The 19,939-nt window shown below is 34.8% G+C and overlaps 2 protein-coding genes across 3 annotated transcripts in view; one reads left to right on the forward strand and one right to left on the reverse strand.

Annotated features, from left to right (window-relative positions):
• LOC133519996 (uncharacterized) overlaps window positions 1-19,939 on the reverse strand; it is a 185,044-nt gene that overhangs the window by 56,913 nt on the left and 108,192 nt on the right. The window lies entirely within an intron of this gene.
• On the forward strand, window positions 33-12,122 carry LOC133519994 (uncharacterized). Its single transcript, XM_061854225.1, has 4 exons — window positions 33-290; window positions 4,395-4,570; window positions 7,762-7,928; window positions 11,767-12,122. The coding sequence occupies exons 1-4, from the start codon at window positions 125-127 to the stop codon at window positions 11,960-11,962; spliced, it is 705 nt and encodes a 234-aa protein (XP_061710209.1). The 5' UTR covers window positions 33-124; the 3' UTR covers window positions 11,963-12,122.

Here is a 19,939-nt window from a genome sequence, read left to right on the forward strand (position 1 = left end):
ACAAACCAAGCTCATACAGAATACAATCCAGTCCCGTTCCGCGCACTCAATGTCTCAGAAGTCGTTTTAAATTTAAAGCCTAAAAAGCATTTCTTCATTTTACATTGTCTAGCAATTTAAGCCAATGTCTTCCCGCGAATATCCTAAGGTATGGGACCGTTTCGAGCGAACAGTTGACGGTGGCACGATGAAATTCGTAGTTGAGGATGTATCTGAAGCTATGTGGAGCACCGCAGTCGAGTTCATGTTGGGAAATTATATTAAGGAAGATGTTTGGTGGAGCACGGCGGGTAAGTTATGAATAGTGCATTAGAGAAATTCACTGGTATAGTTACAATTTCATGACACGATGTGTGCATTTTGCCAAACATGTTATTTATTTTGATGTAACATCGCAATTTACCTACTAGTAAACTGCATTTCGCTTTGTAAAGCTAACTTAACTGCATTCGAAGTACTACATTATCTAATTACTCGGCTTTAGAATGTTCGAATCATTATATTTATTAGTTAAATACTGTATTTTGAGCTAAACATACTCTTACGCTCGGTCATAGAATAAATGCAAAATATAATTGTTATTATATTAATATATTACAAAAAAAATCAATAACAACAAAGAGTTTACAAATTGTTATATTGAAATACTTACTAAGTATTTATTTTCAGCTTTAGGAGTATGAACGGTTTAAGCCTTAGTTTAAATGTGCTTCTCACACAGGGTAACAGCACTTCCGCGCCTTGTTACAACAACTGTTGTTTTTTACTTTTATTCCGCAAATTTAAAGACCAGTTAACACTTGTAGTCATTTAACCAGCTGGAGACGCCTTGTCTATAATTTTCTGTACAAAACAGTCTGCCGATTTTGCGGGAAAGGGCACGACAAATGTATGGCTATTTGTACGCAAATAGCCGTGTTAGATAAACGTCAATCCATACAATAGGTATGACGTGAGTATGACCATTGGCCGAGGTTTTTGATAAACGGGTAAACTCTTAAAGGTGACTCCGGTTGGTTAAATGCTCTAAGCTTGTAGTTAATGAATAAGAATACTTAAGCAAGTGCTATTTACAGAAATTAGTAGTTACCTTTTTCATAAATCACCGGTATTAATTACGAGTAATAATTTACAATGTTCACGTACACAATGTGTTTATTAAAAGTTCATACATTATATTGTAGTTTACATCATAATTTTCCGAACTCCGGCCGACAAAGTAACTTTCATAACACCTTAATCGTTGTAGGTAACTTTTTGAACGTTTGCTCTGACCCCAATCAGACTTTACCTAATTAGGGCCAATCTTTTTAGGGTTCCGTAGCCAAATGGCATAAAACGGAACCCTTATAGTTTCGCCATGTCCGTCTGTCTGTCTGTCTGTCTGTCTGTCTGTCTGTCTGTCTGTCTGTCTGTCTGTCTGTCCGAGGCTTTGCTCCGTGGTCGTTAGTGCTAGAAAGCTGAAATTTGGCATGGATATATAAATCAATAAAGCCGACAAAGTCGTACAATAAAATCTAAAAAAATATTTTTTTAGGGTACCTCCCCTACACGTAAAGTGGGGGTGAAATTTTTTTTTCGCTTCAACCCTAGAGTGTGGGGTATCGTTGGAAAGGTCTTTCAAAACGAATAGGGGTTTTCAAGAAACATTTTTTGATAAAGTGAATATATTCGGAGATAATCGCTCCGAAAGAAAAAAATATGTGTCCCCCCCTCTAACTTTTGAACCATAGGTCCAAAAAATATGAAAAAAATCGTGGAAGTAGAGCTTAAAAAATACATTAAATGAAAACTATAGCGGACATGATCAGTTTAGCTGTTTTTGAGTTATCGCAAAAAGTTTTCCCTTCATAGTAATAAGACTTATTTTAATTAGGTACTGATTATGCAAATTTGCCTATTTGTTTAACTCAGGTGAAAGGTACCGTTTCATCCCTTGGTTAACAATTTACTATACTTTAAGCTCCAGTTTAGCTTATTGTGACGGAAGAGTAACTACGGAACCCTACACTGAGCGTGGCCCGACATGCTCTTGGCCGGTTTTTTTTTCTGATTAAGTACATACTTATACATACATCTACATTTGGAATTTTTTATATCACGACGGTGGCAAACAAGCAATTAAAACAATAATCGTATGTAGTTATCCTACTGTAAATGAAATATGGGTATATTTGATTTTTACAAGGGGCAAAGTTATTGTTTAACTCTTCGTGTTAATTATTATTGATACTCTAGCAAGTGAAATACTCCAAAATCGAATCTTGTGCGTTGCGTAAGTTTCAAGGCACGATGTTTAAACAAATTTTGCTACCGAGTGAAACACAACATTTTTCACCACACTAACGCGAGGAAAATACGAACTCCCAAAGTCCCATAATATACATTTACATTCCTCTTTCTTTTCAAACTGTATACATTTCACTACCATGCATAGTTCTCGTGAACAAAAAAAATAAAAATACGATAAACGCCGTAATTGAATCACAGTTAATAAAAGACTTAACATTAATTAACCGCATACTTTCAGCGGCTGCGGGAGCAACACTTTTTGCAATTAACAGAATCCCTTCTTATGGCGGCGAACATTTTCTCACGCAAGAAAATAAGTCATTAGCCTTATTCGGTGGCACAGATTACTTTACTTAGATCGATTATGTAAGACAACTCGCGCTCACGACACTCTTTGGTGCTACCTTACTATTGTAAGGGAAGCAACCGCTCATTTCAACTAAAGTTGAATTCTAGTGATAAACATAGGTTCATAGTTTCTAATTTCAGAATGAAATGGCAATCAGAAAAAAATATTACTTTTCTATAAAAGCCAATATTTTTTCTAGTAATTAGTACCTATAGAATGTAAAATCTCACTCTTTTCTCACTTTCTCCTCTCAACTACTCAAAGGCTACCTGACAGAAATCCCTTCTAATTGGAATTTACCTCTATTTTGTAGTATTGTACAAAAAAGTTTAGTAGTACCTACTATTAAAATGAGCGGTTCGGGTAATTATTTACAAACGCATATGTACAGTCAGCGAAACTATTAGCTTAGCACCCGTGCATAAAAATGTGTATGCAGGGATGCCAAGCTATTAGATTTGCTGACTGTACATAATGTGACTGCAAATATTGGTAAACGCGTAACAATATTGCTCAGTCTGTATTAGGGTAGTCTATGTTTAGTGGCGACCGCCGCCCACCGCCCAATTATCCCGAGGCTGGGGTTCGCCCTAATGTGGTGCCATTACCCTTCTGCGCGTCCTCGGATACCTTCCCAAATTATAACTTTATTGTGCACTTCCCGCGTAATCCAATGTAAATTTTAAACAGAAATTTAGGTTAAACAAACTGTGCCTAAATTACATATCCTTAATTATACTACAGCACTGATTACTTTTGATTTTTGCCTATGAATACTTATTCACCTTTAAACACTCTTGATTATTATTTAACTTTAAACACTCTTGATTTTCAATTTACAAAGTTACACCGAATGGGGTCCGTAACAGTAGCAAATATTTTAATATCTTCAGTTAGAAAGAAAAGAAAGAAAGAAAATACATTTATTTAACGCCACAACACATTACATTTGGGAAAAGAAGACATACAGAGATAAAAAACGTTGGACGCGAAAATAGGATCCCCACTCAGCATAATGCCGCGGCAATCCGTGTTACTTTCTGATGGTCCTCATGTTTTAAAATATTCGCGTTAAAGTCTAAATATCGTAGCTCGTTAGCTTAAACTCACCTTATTAAATACAGAAAGCTAACTCAATTTTAAGTAGTAGTAGTAGTAAAACACTTTATTGTACAAAAAGAAACATTAAACAGGAAAGAACACACATCATTTGTACAAAGGCGAACTTATACCTTTCAGGGATCTCTTCCAGTTAACTTTTGAGCAATTGAGGAAGACGTTCTCCACGGTTGACATCAAAATTGTACTAAACGACATAAAATAAATTATTTAATTTCCTAAAAATAGGTAAACCTACTCGTAAAGTCCTATAACCTACAATATAAAAATGGGATTTTATTATGCATCCACGGTGTTTATGTACTATATTTAATGCATTCAAATAAAATGACTGATTTTTCTAGCAAATATTTCTAATTGGATTAATAATCTGCTTTTAAAAAGTAGATATTACGAGCATTCCTGTATTTTATTCAATTAGTTTTCTGGCTTTGAAGAAATTATAACGGTCAAATTCCATTTAGGAAAATTAGTTAGGATAATAACTCCCAGAAAACAGACGTCAAATAACAAGCCCATTTCACGTCGGGACTGATTAAGATTGGAAATTTTCCAATTGATTTGTATGGGTATTAATCGAGTCGGAATTTAATGTGGGTCGTGGATGATTAATTGACTGTCCACCTTTGAATAGGTACGGCGAGGGACCCCGATGCGGTGCAGGAGTACCGTGTGCTGCTGACATCGATCATTAGGCAGAAGATGTCGCTTGCCTGCTTTCTGGCTGACGGAGATGGAACGGGGCATACTTTGGTTGGTGTGAATCTTTGCCTGCCTCAGGTCAAGGGAGAGTTTGTGGGTCATAATCCGGTGATTATTATTTTGTATTGTTTTTATATTTATTTGCACTTAAGTTGGTATTATTATTAATGTCAAGTTACGTTTTAATATTATTTATCTGCAAAGCCAGGGAAGTCTGTGACAAAAACCCCCGCTAAAAAATAAAAACGTGACGTAAAAAATAGTATTAAAACAATAGGAAGTAATTACTTATATGGTTTATTTAAATACGCTGCATAATCGTGAAAGGATATTGTTCTCTTACGATTACTTGTTTAGAAACTTTTACTTTCTTTACTGAAATCGAAGTGATAATCATAATGATTTGACGGTATAAACATGTTCAGAGGGCCCTGACCACTCTAGTATATCCGATGACAAGTTTCAAAAGATATTAACTATTTGGCTTTATTGCAATATTCATTATTAATTTTTTTATTACAGAAAAAATTAACATGTCACTTATAGTCCTAGCTTTCAACTATAGTCCAAACTTTAAGCACTTATACATAGTATTTTTATACAAAGCCTGCCTTTGGCTTTTAATGCATATCAGTAATCTGACTCAAAAGAAACCGTACTGTTTCTGACTTAAGCACATTCCAATATTGAAATCCAATTCTTAAGAGGATACGGGAGCTGAGATTTAAATATTTTAGGTGAATATATTCGCTCGCTAACGGAAGCGGCTCCTAAAACTAGTGCGGTAAGGACAACACCAGGTTAGGCGAAAAATCCTGAGTAAAAAACGATGTATCGTATTCGACTGCTTCCTCCTCCAAAACTTAACCGAATGTAATGAAATTTTGAGATCTAAATGGTAATAAAATTGTCTGTGTCGGACCGTTTTGATTTTTAGGCTAATTAATGTCAGTTTTTAATACCAAGCTTCTCTTTGCAGCCTAGTAAATTAGGCCGTTTTTGCGAATATTTGAAGTGACTATCTAGCCTTAAGAACCAAAAATATAAAAAAAAAGCAAAACAGTCCGACACAGATATTATTAATAATAATAATCTGTGTTGAAAAAAGAATTGTACTAGCTTCAAAAACCACGGAGGCAACAGTCGAGTACGTTTGTATGGAGAAATGACCACTCCTGTTGCCTCTTAATAAATGGCCTTCAATCTTCAGATAAGTACCGATTTTCAATTTGATCAGAGCAAAATGCAGAAATTCATAATGGCGGCCGATTCTTTTTTCAATGTTGACCTCAGATTTATTTAATATTTGAGGACAATCTTACACAAATTTACCTATGCTAAGCTTGGGGCCTAGGCGACGATATGCGTATTTTTTCAGATTTTCATCTTGATCAAAGCAAAAATGCGGAAATTCAAGATAGAGTTACCAAATCATTCAATTTCCGAATGTTTTATTAATGTGTCTTTCATTTCTGAACGCACCCATAAATTTCGAACCATCAATTATAATCCGACCGGACGACCGGGATGACCATCAAATATTTGACAGATAGGAACAATTGGTATGGAAAAACAATTTCGTTGTTTTTACAATTTTTCTCGCAATTCTTTCGCATTTTCTAACCGCTTAAACCTTCCCTGGACTTTCACAAATATTTCAATAACAAAATTAGCTAAAGTGGACCAGATGTTCTCGAGTTTTAGGGAACTTAACGAACAGCAATAGATTTTTATATACCGTGGGCTCAAGTAACAGATTTCAACCACGCATTCCTGACTGACTTTTGGTAAATTTCAGCAAAAAAATGAAAAACAATTGAGTATGCGTATGTCTTCTTTACACGAAACGTTATTTATTTTTTAATCATGGAAAAAAAAGAGACGTGAAGTTTATTTACAGATAAATTTTGCGAGATTCCTTTAAACTTTAATGTCTGTCAGTAGGTATGTATAAACCAAGTCACATAGTGGCAACGTCGCAGGCACTTTTCATTGAGTTATTACAGATACAAAGCACTGTCATTATCTCTAAAACATGACCGATTTCAGAGAACTTAATATAAAATTTTAGTCTCTAAGTGCGGTCAAGAATTACAGCTTTAATATTTGTCAGGTACGCAGGTTATTCGAGCCCATAATGTATATACAGGGTATAAGACTTCTCCCTCTCGTGCCTATTCTGACAACCCTGAGTCAATCGTACGCACTTGTTAGTATACATTTATTTTAATTCTGCTTTTATCAATTACTTAAGACACTGGATGCCAATACAAACATAAACGTGCCAAGTGTGCCAAGGTTTCCATGTTTCATTTGTTTTATATAGTACTGCGGCGGATTCATGGTCGCATTTTTATCATTTGTCATGTCATGCGTCACTTTCACACTTACATACTTGTTAGAACGTGATAGGCATAATGACAGGTGGTAAAAAACCGACCATCTTAGCCCTACCGCGGCGATGGGGTCGGCTCTCCTTGTCTGCCTTTTCCACTGTTCCCGATTTCAAAAATGGGCTTGTATGATGATCGGCTTAAAAGGTCTTAGCGCTGAGCTTATAAATTCTTCTGACATTATTAAGTAGGAATGGTTGTAAAGTATAGTACCGGACAATATAAATAAGGCCCAAATGCCAAACATAATTTCGATATTGTGAACATCATTTCAGCGTTTGTCAAACTTTCAATAAATATTTTATTAAAGAGAATAACAGAATAAGCCCGAGTCCGTTTCATTCCGCTGCCCCATTTCGTCTGAGCTTTACGCCGATCGCCGTTCCGCCCTAACCCTGGAACCGCTCCCGTTTATTCTTCCATTACTATTCGAGGCCGACCTAGTTTAAGCCCTTAGGGACTTAAGAACAGTATTATCTATATTACATGCTATCAGTTTATCATTAATTTAGAATCATGTAATCTTTTTCCTACCTAGTTTTAATATTTGATTTAGGATTAGGAACATTATAAAAGATTTGTTAAGGCGGGATTCCACCGGTATGCGGCACAAGCATATTCACTACAAAAATGCTTGTGCCTCACAGTGACACACACTGGTGGAATTCCGCCTTAAGACGTCACTGAAGCATTAACAAAATCGAAAAATCAATAACTTTTAAAGTTCAATATATTTATAGGTATTACTTAAGGTAGTTAGTTGAACTATCATTCGAATACTGCAAGATAAATTCTCTATTTTGAGTCAATTAAATAATATTCATACACATTGATGTAACAATTTGCCCCTTACTAGTGATTAACAACACGAGCTACATAATAATATTATTTTATTTCCTTCCACAGCCAAAAACCGAAGCCGGCCTATTATCCCTACGCATGTTCGCAGAGGCGATGAAAGTGCCTGTAATTTATGATAAATACGGAGTTGGTGAATACCTAATGGGCGCCGGCCTCTCCGTAGCCCCGGAGTACAGGAGATTGGGCATCGCCACCAAATTACTCACGGCGAGGTAAGTCTTAATCACATCGTGTTATACCGAAATCTGTTGGTGCGGAAATCTATTCATGAAACAAGCTCACGCCACAGGTATTCAATACGGTGACTATTGACAGATTATAATTATGTTAGGTTGCATTGAAAATGTTATTTCAATTGCTATACAAAAGGTAATCAAGAATCAAATGTACCTAGCTTATGGTTCGTGAAGTTTGACATTAGTACAAATTCAAACAAATTAAATAGTTATTCGATGACTCTTGATCCTATTTATAGTCTGTCAAGCCATTTCCGTCAGTAGAAAAAAGCGGAAAATTTTAAAACTGTAGGTGCGAATATTCTCCTCCCATAGAAAATTTTAATTTCGCTCCTTTTTCTACTGACAAAATTGTTTGACCGGCTATACTTTTAAAATTAACCTGTCTGAACATTAACTGAAGAACTTATTATGATTGAAGTTGGTGATTTAATTTAAATCATTCTTTACATTTAAATTGTTAATATTAATAATGACTGTTTATAAATATTACAATTATCTGACGTCGGTCAGTTGGTGACGTCGCGATTTTTGCTAAATAGGGCTTACAACATTTTGTTTGTAAGGTTCCTATTTCTGTAAAATAACCATTTAAGTCATTTTATTCCTCTTGTAGTTATACTTGTAACTTGAAAACTCCATTGTAGTAAACCAGTCTCACTTGCATTATTACTCGTATCACTGTGCAACTAAGTTAGCACATGTTTTAATTTACGGTGCACAACTTGGTGCGATCTCACATCGTAACATTTAGGTACGTAGAACTAAGTTACAATTCACATCAACATAGTGTTTAAGTACTACCTGAGTATATCTTATTAAAATTTGGTATCTGTATAACGACTACAATAAATATTCGCTAATACAAAAATTACAACCGCTACAAAGTTTCAAACAAAACAACACAATATTTTTGGAATGATATAATAAAAGTAAAATTGTAATTTATGCCTCAACAGCATATAATATTTTGTGTTCTGCAATATTCATAAACGCATTACATTACAAGCCTGAATTACCATGAATAGTTTGTCTTTATATCATTTTGACTTATGTATTTGTATAATGTATTTATTGTATACATGGACAGTACAGTGATGCATCAGGATACATAGTGTTAAATATAATTTCTTAGGAATAGTACTTGCTACCCATGGAAGGCATTACAATGCCTTATTTCTATAGGTACTTATTTATGTTATAGTTTGTCCATCTTATTCAGGAGTAAAGTAAAGTTTTATGAATAAGGGGGATACTAATCAATTGCAGATTTAATGATATTGTTGCATAGTTTTGTTATTCATTACATTATTAACTTATACAAATGCTTAATTCAATTTAACAAAATCATATTATAACGTAGGTACATTTTCTACGTACTTACTTTTTAACGTTATATATTTATTTATTAAATTTACTACAAGTAAATATATCAATTTAAAAAACACCGTAAGATATATTGATAATTAAATATTTTTCAATGCTATCCATAGAGTCCAGACCTCATTTCCACTCAGGGGGGTAAGCTGGCAACGCCAATTATTGTTCTTCATTCTCTTTATTTAGCAACCAAAACTTAAGGCACTTGGGTTCTCCTATATTAACGATTCTGTTCCAGGAACCTAACTTACTTTTTACATACAGTACCTACTTCACTTCACCTCGACTTAGCGTTGAACGTATCTCCAGTGTCTCCTAAATGTGTCCCGTAATTAGATCGGTGGGACCTGACCTCTCTGCCCATACGCAACGGAGGACTCGGTGAACTTTCCGGCCTCGGCATCCGTACTTGCGTCGGCGGCTGAAGTTGTGAAACTTGTCATTAAAATTGTGTCTTTAGGTGATGCCAAGATAAGAAGCATAATACCTTTTGCTTCCGATGCTTTCTCAGCCTGGACGGCTATTACCTCGGGTCGGGTGCACCTGTATCTGAAAAACCTTATAGGCATCATTTATGGGACGATGTAGCGGCTATCCGATAGTCTTATGCCAGCCGCTGCAGGTTCTGACAGAGCCGGTTTGATCAAGGCTTCGAGACCGGAATCCGGAGTTTATAGTTACACGACCTAATGAACTGATGCGAGTAGCCGTTGCTCTCCGCCTGGGTCGAGTTTTGCTCGGCACCACGCTTTAAACGACATCATACGAAAGGCCTGGCAAGAAAAGGGGCTTTGACCCTCGTTCCGGGTTATTCCAACGAGATCAATCCAACGCGGCAACGCAGCGAGTGTGATGGGCGCCTTGGCGTCGGGTTACTGCTGCAGTTACTTATTTAGGCGGGTTACATGTTAAGTTTATTTTTTAGTGTTGTTAATAAGTTTAGTTTATAATAAGGTGATCCGTCTGCTCGTTTGCCTCCTCTACCACATATATATATATATATATTATATATATATATATGGTTTATAATATTTAAGTATATTTTTGAACCGTAAAATTTAAGACGTTGAAGTCTGTACAATAAAATAAAACCTTTCAAATTGCTGCTCAAACTAATGTTGACATAACAAAAGGAACGCACTACAATTTAACTGCAAGGAGCTAACCAAATGATGACAGCCTTCCATTATTGTTAACTTGCTGAGTTTCCGCTTATACCTACATAGTGCAATTGGATTCAACTTGGCACCGGTACCAACTTCGCTTTCAACTATTCTCAATTACTATTGGTTTTGGCAAACCCGTTTGGATGCATAACATGTGAATTACTGAATTGCGTAAGATACCCAATATTGACGTTTACTCTTAGTTTGCGAAAAGGTAGAACAGAACTAGACCTTGCTCGCGAGCTTTTTAGAAAAAAAAATGTTTTTTTTTAATTAGTCTTAAAGTACAGTAGTAAATTGTAACTAAATGTTTACACTGAATATATATATATATATATATATTTTTTTTTTTTTTTTTTAAATATGAAACAAACGGTCATACAAAAAATATTATTACAGTTTCTTCTCTTCATCTAGACCTATAGTTTCCATTTTTGTTAAACATATCTTTATATAGAAGCACGTAAAGTACCTATCTTCTTTTAGGTTCGGCTATATTAGTACAAGACAAATTCAGTCATTCTCTAATATCTTCTTCTTCCTCGCGTTGTCCCGGCATTTTGCCACGGCTCATGCCTGGGGTCCGCTTGACAACTAATCCCAAGATTTGGCGTAGGCACTAGTTTTTACGAAAGCGACTGCCATCTGACCTTCCAACCCAGAGGGGTAAACTAGGCCTTGTTGGGATTAGTCCGGTTTCCTCACGATGTTTTCCTTCACCGAAAAGCGACTGGTAAATATCAAATGATATTTCGTACGTAAGTTCCGAAAAACTCATTGGTACGAGCCAGGGTTTGAACCCGCGACCTTCGGATTGCAAGTCGCACGCTCTTACCACTAGGCCACCAGCGCTTCTCTAATATATCCAAATTAAATCAAATTAAATCTAAAGCAGCCAAAACCAATGTAACAACTCGTAAGTCTCACAGTATGGACGGTTTATTCAATCTTCGTGGAAATCAAGTTTCAAAGAAATCGTATAAAGTAGTGTTTTTTTTACAGTGTTTTTTCAGCCTTCAGCCAAATTTTGCGAGATTTATGTAGGTTATACTGGGCAACTTACACTATAGGACAAAATCGCGTAAAAAGAAATCATCTGCTTCAGCCAATATCTATGCATGCCGCATACATTTTTAACAGTGATTTCGAGGTTGGCTCAAAGTAAACGTTGCTTAGTATATATTCATCTCACAAAACATGGCTAAGGATTGACTAAAATCTCCTTGTACGTAGAACTATTATTTTCTAATAATGATTTTTTTTCTTAGAATCGCACTATCCAAGAGCCTGGGATTTCGAGCAACTGGCGGCATCTTCACCAGTGAACACGGTCAACAAGCTGCTGAAAAAGCCAATTACGAGTGTCTTTACACATTTCCGTACAAAAAGTTTGGGAAACGCTGCAACATCATCTTTAACAGTAGCACGCAAGACTTAAAGATATATGCTATTAAAACTGAATGAAACATTACTGGGACTAAGGACAGTTATTAGGTCCTTAAGCCACCTTCATTTTATAGCAACAAGCTTGTTAAAGCCATATTTTATGTAAGCTAGTATATTGCAAAAACAACGCCTGATTTATTTAAGGCTAATAAATGATTTGATCATGTTTTTTCCAATACTACTTCGCTTTGCATCTCTTTTCGGTTTAACTAAAAATTGGTCCACAAATAAAATAACACTCAAATTAGTAATTTTAAATAGGTTTCATACAGATTTTTGGACATGACAGAATTAAAAAGAATTCGTTTTTAGGGTTCCGTAGCCAAATGGCAATAAACGGAACCCTTATAGATTCGTCATGTCCGTCTGTCTGTCCGATTATGTCACAGCCACTTTTTTCCGAAACTATAAGAGCAATACTGTTTAAACTTAGTAAATGGATGTATTCTATGAACCGCATTAAGATGTTCACACAAAAATAGAAAAAAAAAAAAATTTGGGTGTTCCCTTAGAACTGAAACTCAAAAATATTTTTTTCATCAAACCCATACGTGTGGGGTATCTATGGATAGGTCTTCAAAAATGATATTTAGGTTCCTAATATCATTTTTTTCTAAACTGAATTGTTTGCGCGAGAGACACTTCCAAAGTGAAAAAATGTGTCCCCCCCCCCTGTAACTTCTAAAATAACAGAAAGAAAAATCTAAAAAAAATATGTGATATACATTACCATGCAAACTTCCACCGAAAATTGGTTTGAACGAGATCTAGTAAGTCATAAAATAATATTTTTTTTTTTTCATTAAACCCATACGTGTGGGGTATCTACGGATAGGTCTTCAAAATGATATTGAGGTTTCTAATATCATTTTTTTCTAAACTGAATAGTTTGCGCGAGAGACACTTCCAAAGTGGTAAAATGTGTGTCCAAAGTGGTAAAATGTTGAACAAGATCTAGTACCTAATTAGATTTTTTTTTAATACGTCTTAAATGGTACGGAACCCTTCATGCGCGAGTCCGACTCGCACTTGTTGATATTTGGATACGACACACTAAATATAGAAGACCAATACTTCTGTGTTGCTGTTCTGGTGTTAAATAATGTCTCGGAAAATTTCTGATCAAAATAAGTAATTTTCACTCTTAATTGGATTCCCGTTTTAATTTCAATCTTATGTAACTACGTTATCACAACGAGAACCCATTATTAAAAACAAATATAGAAAGCTTTGTTTCAAGGAATTTTGTCAACTTACAATTTGCCCGGAAATTACTTTGCCAAATTATTTCCAGAACTCGAAATCCGGAATTAATTTATAACGTGAAGGTGAGAACAGACAAAGATAATTAAGGTTTAATTGCGTTTTCAATCTCAATAAATTTTCACTTATAATAAGTGCATTCAATAATGAATAATGAATCTGGATTTCCAAATAATTTCATGTAGGTATTATCACTCTATATTAAAACAGACAAATCTGTGATTACTCCTTCCTATAATGGCTATAACTTTACGCTAATGTAGATCTGACATTAAGTATAGCGAGTAAAATGGGTCCCTAGATTTTTTATGGACTATGCTTCTTAGTACACGGTCGTATCCAAAATATATTTCTCCAGTTAACAGTTGGTAATGAAAAAAAGAAGCCGCTATAATTCAAGATAAAATGAATGCCTACGTAGGTGATTATGTAAATTTCGAGACAAAAATATATGGAGCTCAACGAGGGGGGGGTTAGGGTCGGCAACGCGCATGTAACTCCTCTGGAGTTGCAGGCGTACATAGGCTAAAGAGACTGCTTACCATCAGGCAGGCCGTATGCTTGCCACCGACGTGGTATAAAAATATATATAGACATGAACCTTGTCATTGACATAGAATAGTTAGAAGTAGGTATTCATACATTTTAGACCATCTTAATATATTGTACTTAGTAAAAATTGTGCCAGTAGTTGACATAAATAAGTAAGTGAAGAAGATTCACAATTGTTAATCTGAATCGTATTACACATGTTTTTTTTCTGACGTTTAAATGTAAAATTATTAAGTAATAAGTCTAATTTACAAGAATGCTATTTAATATCTGTATTATTTTAGATATAAAATATTATGTGCAATACTAAATTATAATACGTACAAATTGAAACACACATGTGCATTTTATTCAATAATCTACGTAATAATAGCTGGCTCCGATTGCCCGCAAAACCTGCAATTAAATAAAAACCCAACAGAAACAAATAACGATGAATTTTGCCATAATACATAACACTCACTAAAATAACTATGGCTCTCAGACGAAGAACCTACTGACAGGTAGGAAGATGTGTGCGGTCATTATATATATTTATTCATATATGTATATAAATATTTATTTAAATATCGTCTAAAGTACGTAATAATATATATATAATTACTTTAGTCATAGTTTTTAATTACTCTTTTAGGTGAGGAAGAGATCCCTCTTAGGGATAAGTTCGCCTTTATACTATCCAATTATTTTCTATCTGATGTAATCAATATTTATTTTGCTCGTACAATAAAGTATTTACTTACTTACTTACACATTAATAAACCTACTTGTTAAACCAAGTCAGTTTTTACAAACAGCGTTTCATAAATAACTAAAATAAAATTATCCTCGTGATATTAATTTTGAAATGTAGAAATCAGTTTTTTCACAATAATTAAAATTTCAAATTATAATCAGTTTTGTAGCAATTTTTGGGTTCTGAGGTATTTCCTCCCGCAAAAGCTCTACATGGGTGTAGTAGGGCCACCCCACACAAGCGTCTTTTGAGCATCGGCATCTAGTCAGCGTTATGGAAAATGGCATCGCTGCGTCAACGTTGCGTCGAGTAGCAGCCATTGAGTTGACTAGACGCCGCCGCTCGGGAGACGTTAGTGTGGGGTGGCTCTAATATTCAAGTCGTACTATAAACTTATAAGTATGTCTATCTATGAATTACTTAAGTACGACAAAAACAATACAATTTACATGGTTAATTTTCGTAACACAATGGAAACATTTAACTTAAAACTAATCACAGGTCCTTAACTACGCTTAACTGCGTAAACTGTTTTCAATTCACCCCAATAACCTATTTTCAATAGCATTTATAGTGTGATATGACCCTGTTTGCTTCAATTTTATAGTTCCGAATCACCTCTTAATCAATAGTGTTTATACATAGTGGATGTCGGGTGGTTGTGAAAATAATCCATATTTCCATCATAACAGATTCGGAGTTAATTAACATTTGAAAGGAATTCGATACTACCCGAATACTTCTCGAATACACCAAAAGGTTCTGTACCCCTAGTGTAAATTTATTCTATGGCGTAACGTGACGTACGCGTTTGCGTTAAGTCTCATTTTGTATGGGATTCTGAGTTTCCAAAACGACGCGCTTGGCGCGCTGTTTCTAAATCCCATTCAAAATAAGACTTAACGCAAACGCGTACGTCACGTTTCGCTATCGAATAAATTTACACTAGGGGTTCTGATACCCCTAGAGTTCCAAACGTCTTTTACCTTACCATAATAGAGGTTTAATGTTATTTTACCACCGGTCCTGTAGAAACCTTCAATGAACTAAATTAGCATTCGGTGTTGTTCGATAACATATGAAACAATGTAATGCGAATGAGTTTAATGGCCGCAACCACGACTGTCATTAGCACTGCTAATACAGTTAATGGTGTATTTACGCAACTCATTTCACTTTGAATTGCGTGGCAAAATTTATATGTCATGTTTTCATTATCGAATCAATATGGATTATAGGAAAATGATAAAGCTAATTGTTCTGTAAATTTACTAAATGTTGGTACAGTGACTGATGGTTGACTGAATATTAAAAACTACTATTAATTCAGATAGTACTTTCTTTGGCCAGTACAGTTCTACTGCTGCTGTCTACGGTGATGATGCCGTTTGACCTTTTACTTACAAGAAATTACTATGTGAATAGATCCCCTATTCTAAAATGTAGATCATTGATCCTACTATAACATTTATCGAAACAAAACAAGCATGGGCTATAAAAGCAGCAAAAGTTTTACATATTATATTAAATAAAACAGTACCTGCACAGTAACAAGGATAACATGTTCGAACTACATAAGTATACAAAACCATATACAGCATGTTAACTCCCTGTGGGGTTCGTCAGCATGTTTGGAACATTGCTGCTCGGGAAAAGTGCTGGGTACTGTCGTAGGCACTTTTTGTATAGAACTGTAGTATAGAAAAGTTTCTACAAAATGAGAAAATAGTACTACAGGAAGAGAAAGTTTTTGTTGCATATTGAGATTTATAGATCCCCAGTGGAAACAAGTATATGACCGGCCTTTCGGATATTACACATACATGACACCTTTATTGAAAATACTACGTGTAGATTATAGAAAATCAGGTAGTCAGAAACGTTGAAGACAATCATGATGATAAATATTAAAATAAAAAAATTTTTTGGTACAAACTTTTATCGCTTACTGAACTTTTCATGCCACACGCAACTAATACTCATCGAGACAATTCTAAAAACCCCAAACACAATTAGGTTGCGTTGTTTATCACAGTGTTCCCATGGTCAAAGGCCACCTCCTGTCTCAATTATCAGATCAGCTCAATGGTACCATAATATAACATGGTATAAATAAATTTTAATTTAACACGAAGCTGTTTTTTTTTGCACAATCCGCAAACTCATTTAATTTGTAGAAATTAATAATACATACTCGTATTATTATTATGATACTTTTCTATTATTTTATTTAAAAAATGATTATAATTATTCTTAAGATGATTTTCTATTCAAATTTACATCTATAAAAAAATCTAAAACATAATATTATAAATTAATTTCAACTTAAACCCTCTCATTTTATGGTAAAACGAAAAGCTTCAACCTGAGATTATAAAGTCCAACCTTCCGACGGCAAACAAAAAGACACCCTTTTAACGTAAAAACAAAAGCGCAGCGTGGAAGGGGGCACTTTATTAATGGTCAAGACATACATAAGTTTACAATGGATAACTGTACGGTAGCTTCTCGACAATGCGTTGGCGCCAGCGTCATTAGAAGACCAACGGCGTAGCGTTATTAAAGCGGAACCAAAGGCATTAGCTTAAGAGCATCTACTTATATCATGCGATTATCTTAGAGATGAAAGGAATTTTAAACAAAGTTGTTGAAGAGTTTCAGAATTAAATATTTGTTTTTATGATATCTCGACATGACTTGAAAAATTCAAGAATAAAAAACTGCTTATACATGTTTACCATTTCGCGATAGGTAATTCCTAAGATGCTTGAATATTAAAATTGATACTGAATATATATTCAGTAAATATAATTCCTCACAAGAATATTGGAAAAAGCTCATAGCGTATTTACTTTTTATTCGGGACAGGAAGTTATTTCAATGTTTGTTACTCGTTCACGAAGAAATTTGACAAGGACAAGGGGGTAAAAGTTAAATTACGAAAGTACAGTGTGAACTCCATATAACGTCACTCCATATAACGATTCGCTCCCTATAACGTCGACATTTTCTGGCTATATTTGCTTTCTCTCTATATAACGCTGTACACATTAACCTTGGCTTGTGCTGTAGGTAGGCACATGTGTGTGTAACTGAACTGTTATTATATTTGATCTTTGATATATTTAATTTTTTATAAGTGAGAACCTGTAATTGGCTCTGGCTATATAATAAAATCTAAAATAAAATAAGTAAGTTATGAAATTTATTAATAATTTATCTGGAGTACATTCTTTGCAATTTTTGTATAAATTAAATAACACATTAAAGTAGTGGAAGAACCTTCCTTTCATTATACACCTAACTGTATGGGTGTGTCTTATTCTTTGAGCACTGTGCGCTGCCCACATATATGAAATAGTAACACGAGTTCAAAATCCGTATTAAAACGTATGTATGCTTCAAACGATAAATTATGGAGTCGTTAAATAATGTCAACGTACTTAAGTATAAGGAGAAATTGTGAACCTGCTATAGTAGTATAATTCTATAGAATTATTCATTGTTGATCAAGATAACATATTGGCTTCTAATGCAGGGGCTAAGAAGATCGAATCTGTTTTTTGGCGCCATTCTTCCAGCTTAACTAAAGTAGCAAATTTCCGGTAAATTGTAGTTTGACAAAATATTTTGAAAGTTTTAATTGCCTGGTCGATTTGTGAGAGCCATGGATGCTCTAAAAATACAATGAATAAATTCCGCAGCTATGAATTGAAAGACAATTAAGAAATCAATATCTTTAGGCCAATAATATGTTTTTGTTTAACATAAATATTAGAACTAATACAGAACTAACCTCATAACTACGTACTTAGGCAAACCTGTGTCGTGTACTCGTTTATGAGAATGATTGAAAAATGTACTTTTCCAAACTTTTTGCTGTACTATAATGAGTATCATCTTTTATTTAAACACAATACGCATTACGGTAAACGTTACAAATGAAAATTCTGATCCCCGGCGCATAAAATCTTTTTAAAAGTGTCATAAACAAAAGTGTTTTACGGAATCACCCCCACCGGCTAACAAAAGCACTTAAAGGGATTGACATCAATTCGAACAAGGTTTCTTTCTGGGCGCTATCTCGGCCAGATATGAAATTGATATCTTATGGTTTTTTTGGCTATAGTGCACATGTTACAAAGAATATTGTTTTCAATGCAAGTAATAAATCAAAGATTTGTCATCACTCCAGACTTTACAAAAATTAAAGTTTGCAAATGCAAGCAATGTTGTAAAATATGACAAATCCACAAATAAATTGTAAATTTTTATCATTTGAAGCTGAAGAAAAGTAATCTCATCTTTCATTGTCTCTTGAGATCCTTTTGTCATGTCTGAAATCATTTTACATCTACTTACCTATACTTTAGACACTAAAAACGCCCTCCTACTCTCGCCGCAAGCGAGACAAATACATAGAATTGATTAAGAAAGAAAAATTGATGAATAAGCTTTCCGAGCTTTGCTCGGGAAACATATAAATACTCAGAATGCGCGATTTTCCAAAGATAAGACCTAGCTAGATCGATTCATCGCCACCGAAAACCCCCATATAGCAAGTTTCATCAAAATAGTTACAGCCGTTTCCGAGATCTCCGAAATATATATATATATACTCGTTTAAAGGTATAGGATAAATAATAATAGAAGAATAAAGAAGAAGATTGATATATGAGCATTCAAAAATATATAAATCCCCAAGTTTGCAGACACCTCGCCCCGCATCAAACTACGAAACTACGCCTCATCGCGCAGAACACGTTCCGATCGAAATAGAAACAACTTCAACAATATCTATAAAGTACCAAACAAACGTGTATTGCTTGTTTGGCTTGTTTGCAGCCGAAACTTGAAAAGGTACTCAGGCGATAGCTGTCGGTATCAATATTCTTATTGTGGGATCAGTGCGGTAGATAGATATGTGATTTTTACTTTTTGAGGAAATCGAAGGATTTGCATTTTCAATACGTGTCGGCAAGTGCCGTTTGCAAATACAGAGCCAAAGGCTTGAAACGCTCTATATAAGTCGGAAGAACCAGATTGGTAACTTGGTGTATTTTATTATCATCAGACACCAAGCTAATTATAGTAAGACTATCAGTACATTACTACAGAGGCCGGGACATAAGAGATTGTCGGAGAAGTAGTTACAGCAGGATAGCACCGCCGAAGTATATATAGGAGTATAAAGCCGAAGTATTTTCTCCAACTTGATGTTTCGCAGTCTATTATGATGCACGCAAAAACAATATTTTCACGCATAAGGAAGTAATCATTAATATGTATGACAAATTAGTACATTACGATACAAGTGCGAAAAATAGGAAATTCGAAACGAGTGGCGATAAATTAAAACACGACCGAAGGGAGTGTTTTAAATCGACACGAGTTGCGAATTACCTATTCGCACATGTATCGTACAACGTTTTACAGTACATATG

The sequence above is a fragment of the Cydia pomonella genome, chromosome 7 (assembly GCF_033807575.1).
Source record: "Cydia pomonella isolate Wapato2018A chromosome 7, ilCydPomo1, whole genome shotgun sequence".
In the NCBI taxonomy this organism is placed as follows: domain Eukaryota; kingdom Metazoa; phylum Arthropoda; class Insecta; order Lepidoptera; family Tortricidae; genus Cydia; species Cydia pomonella.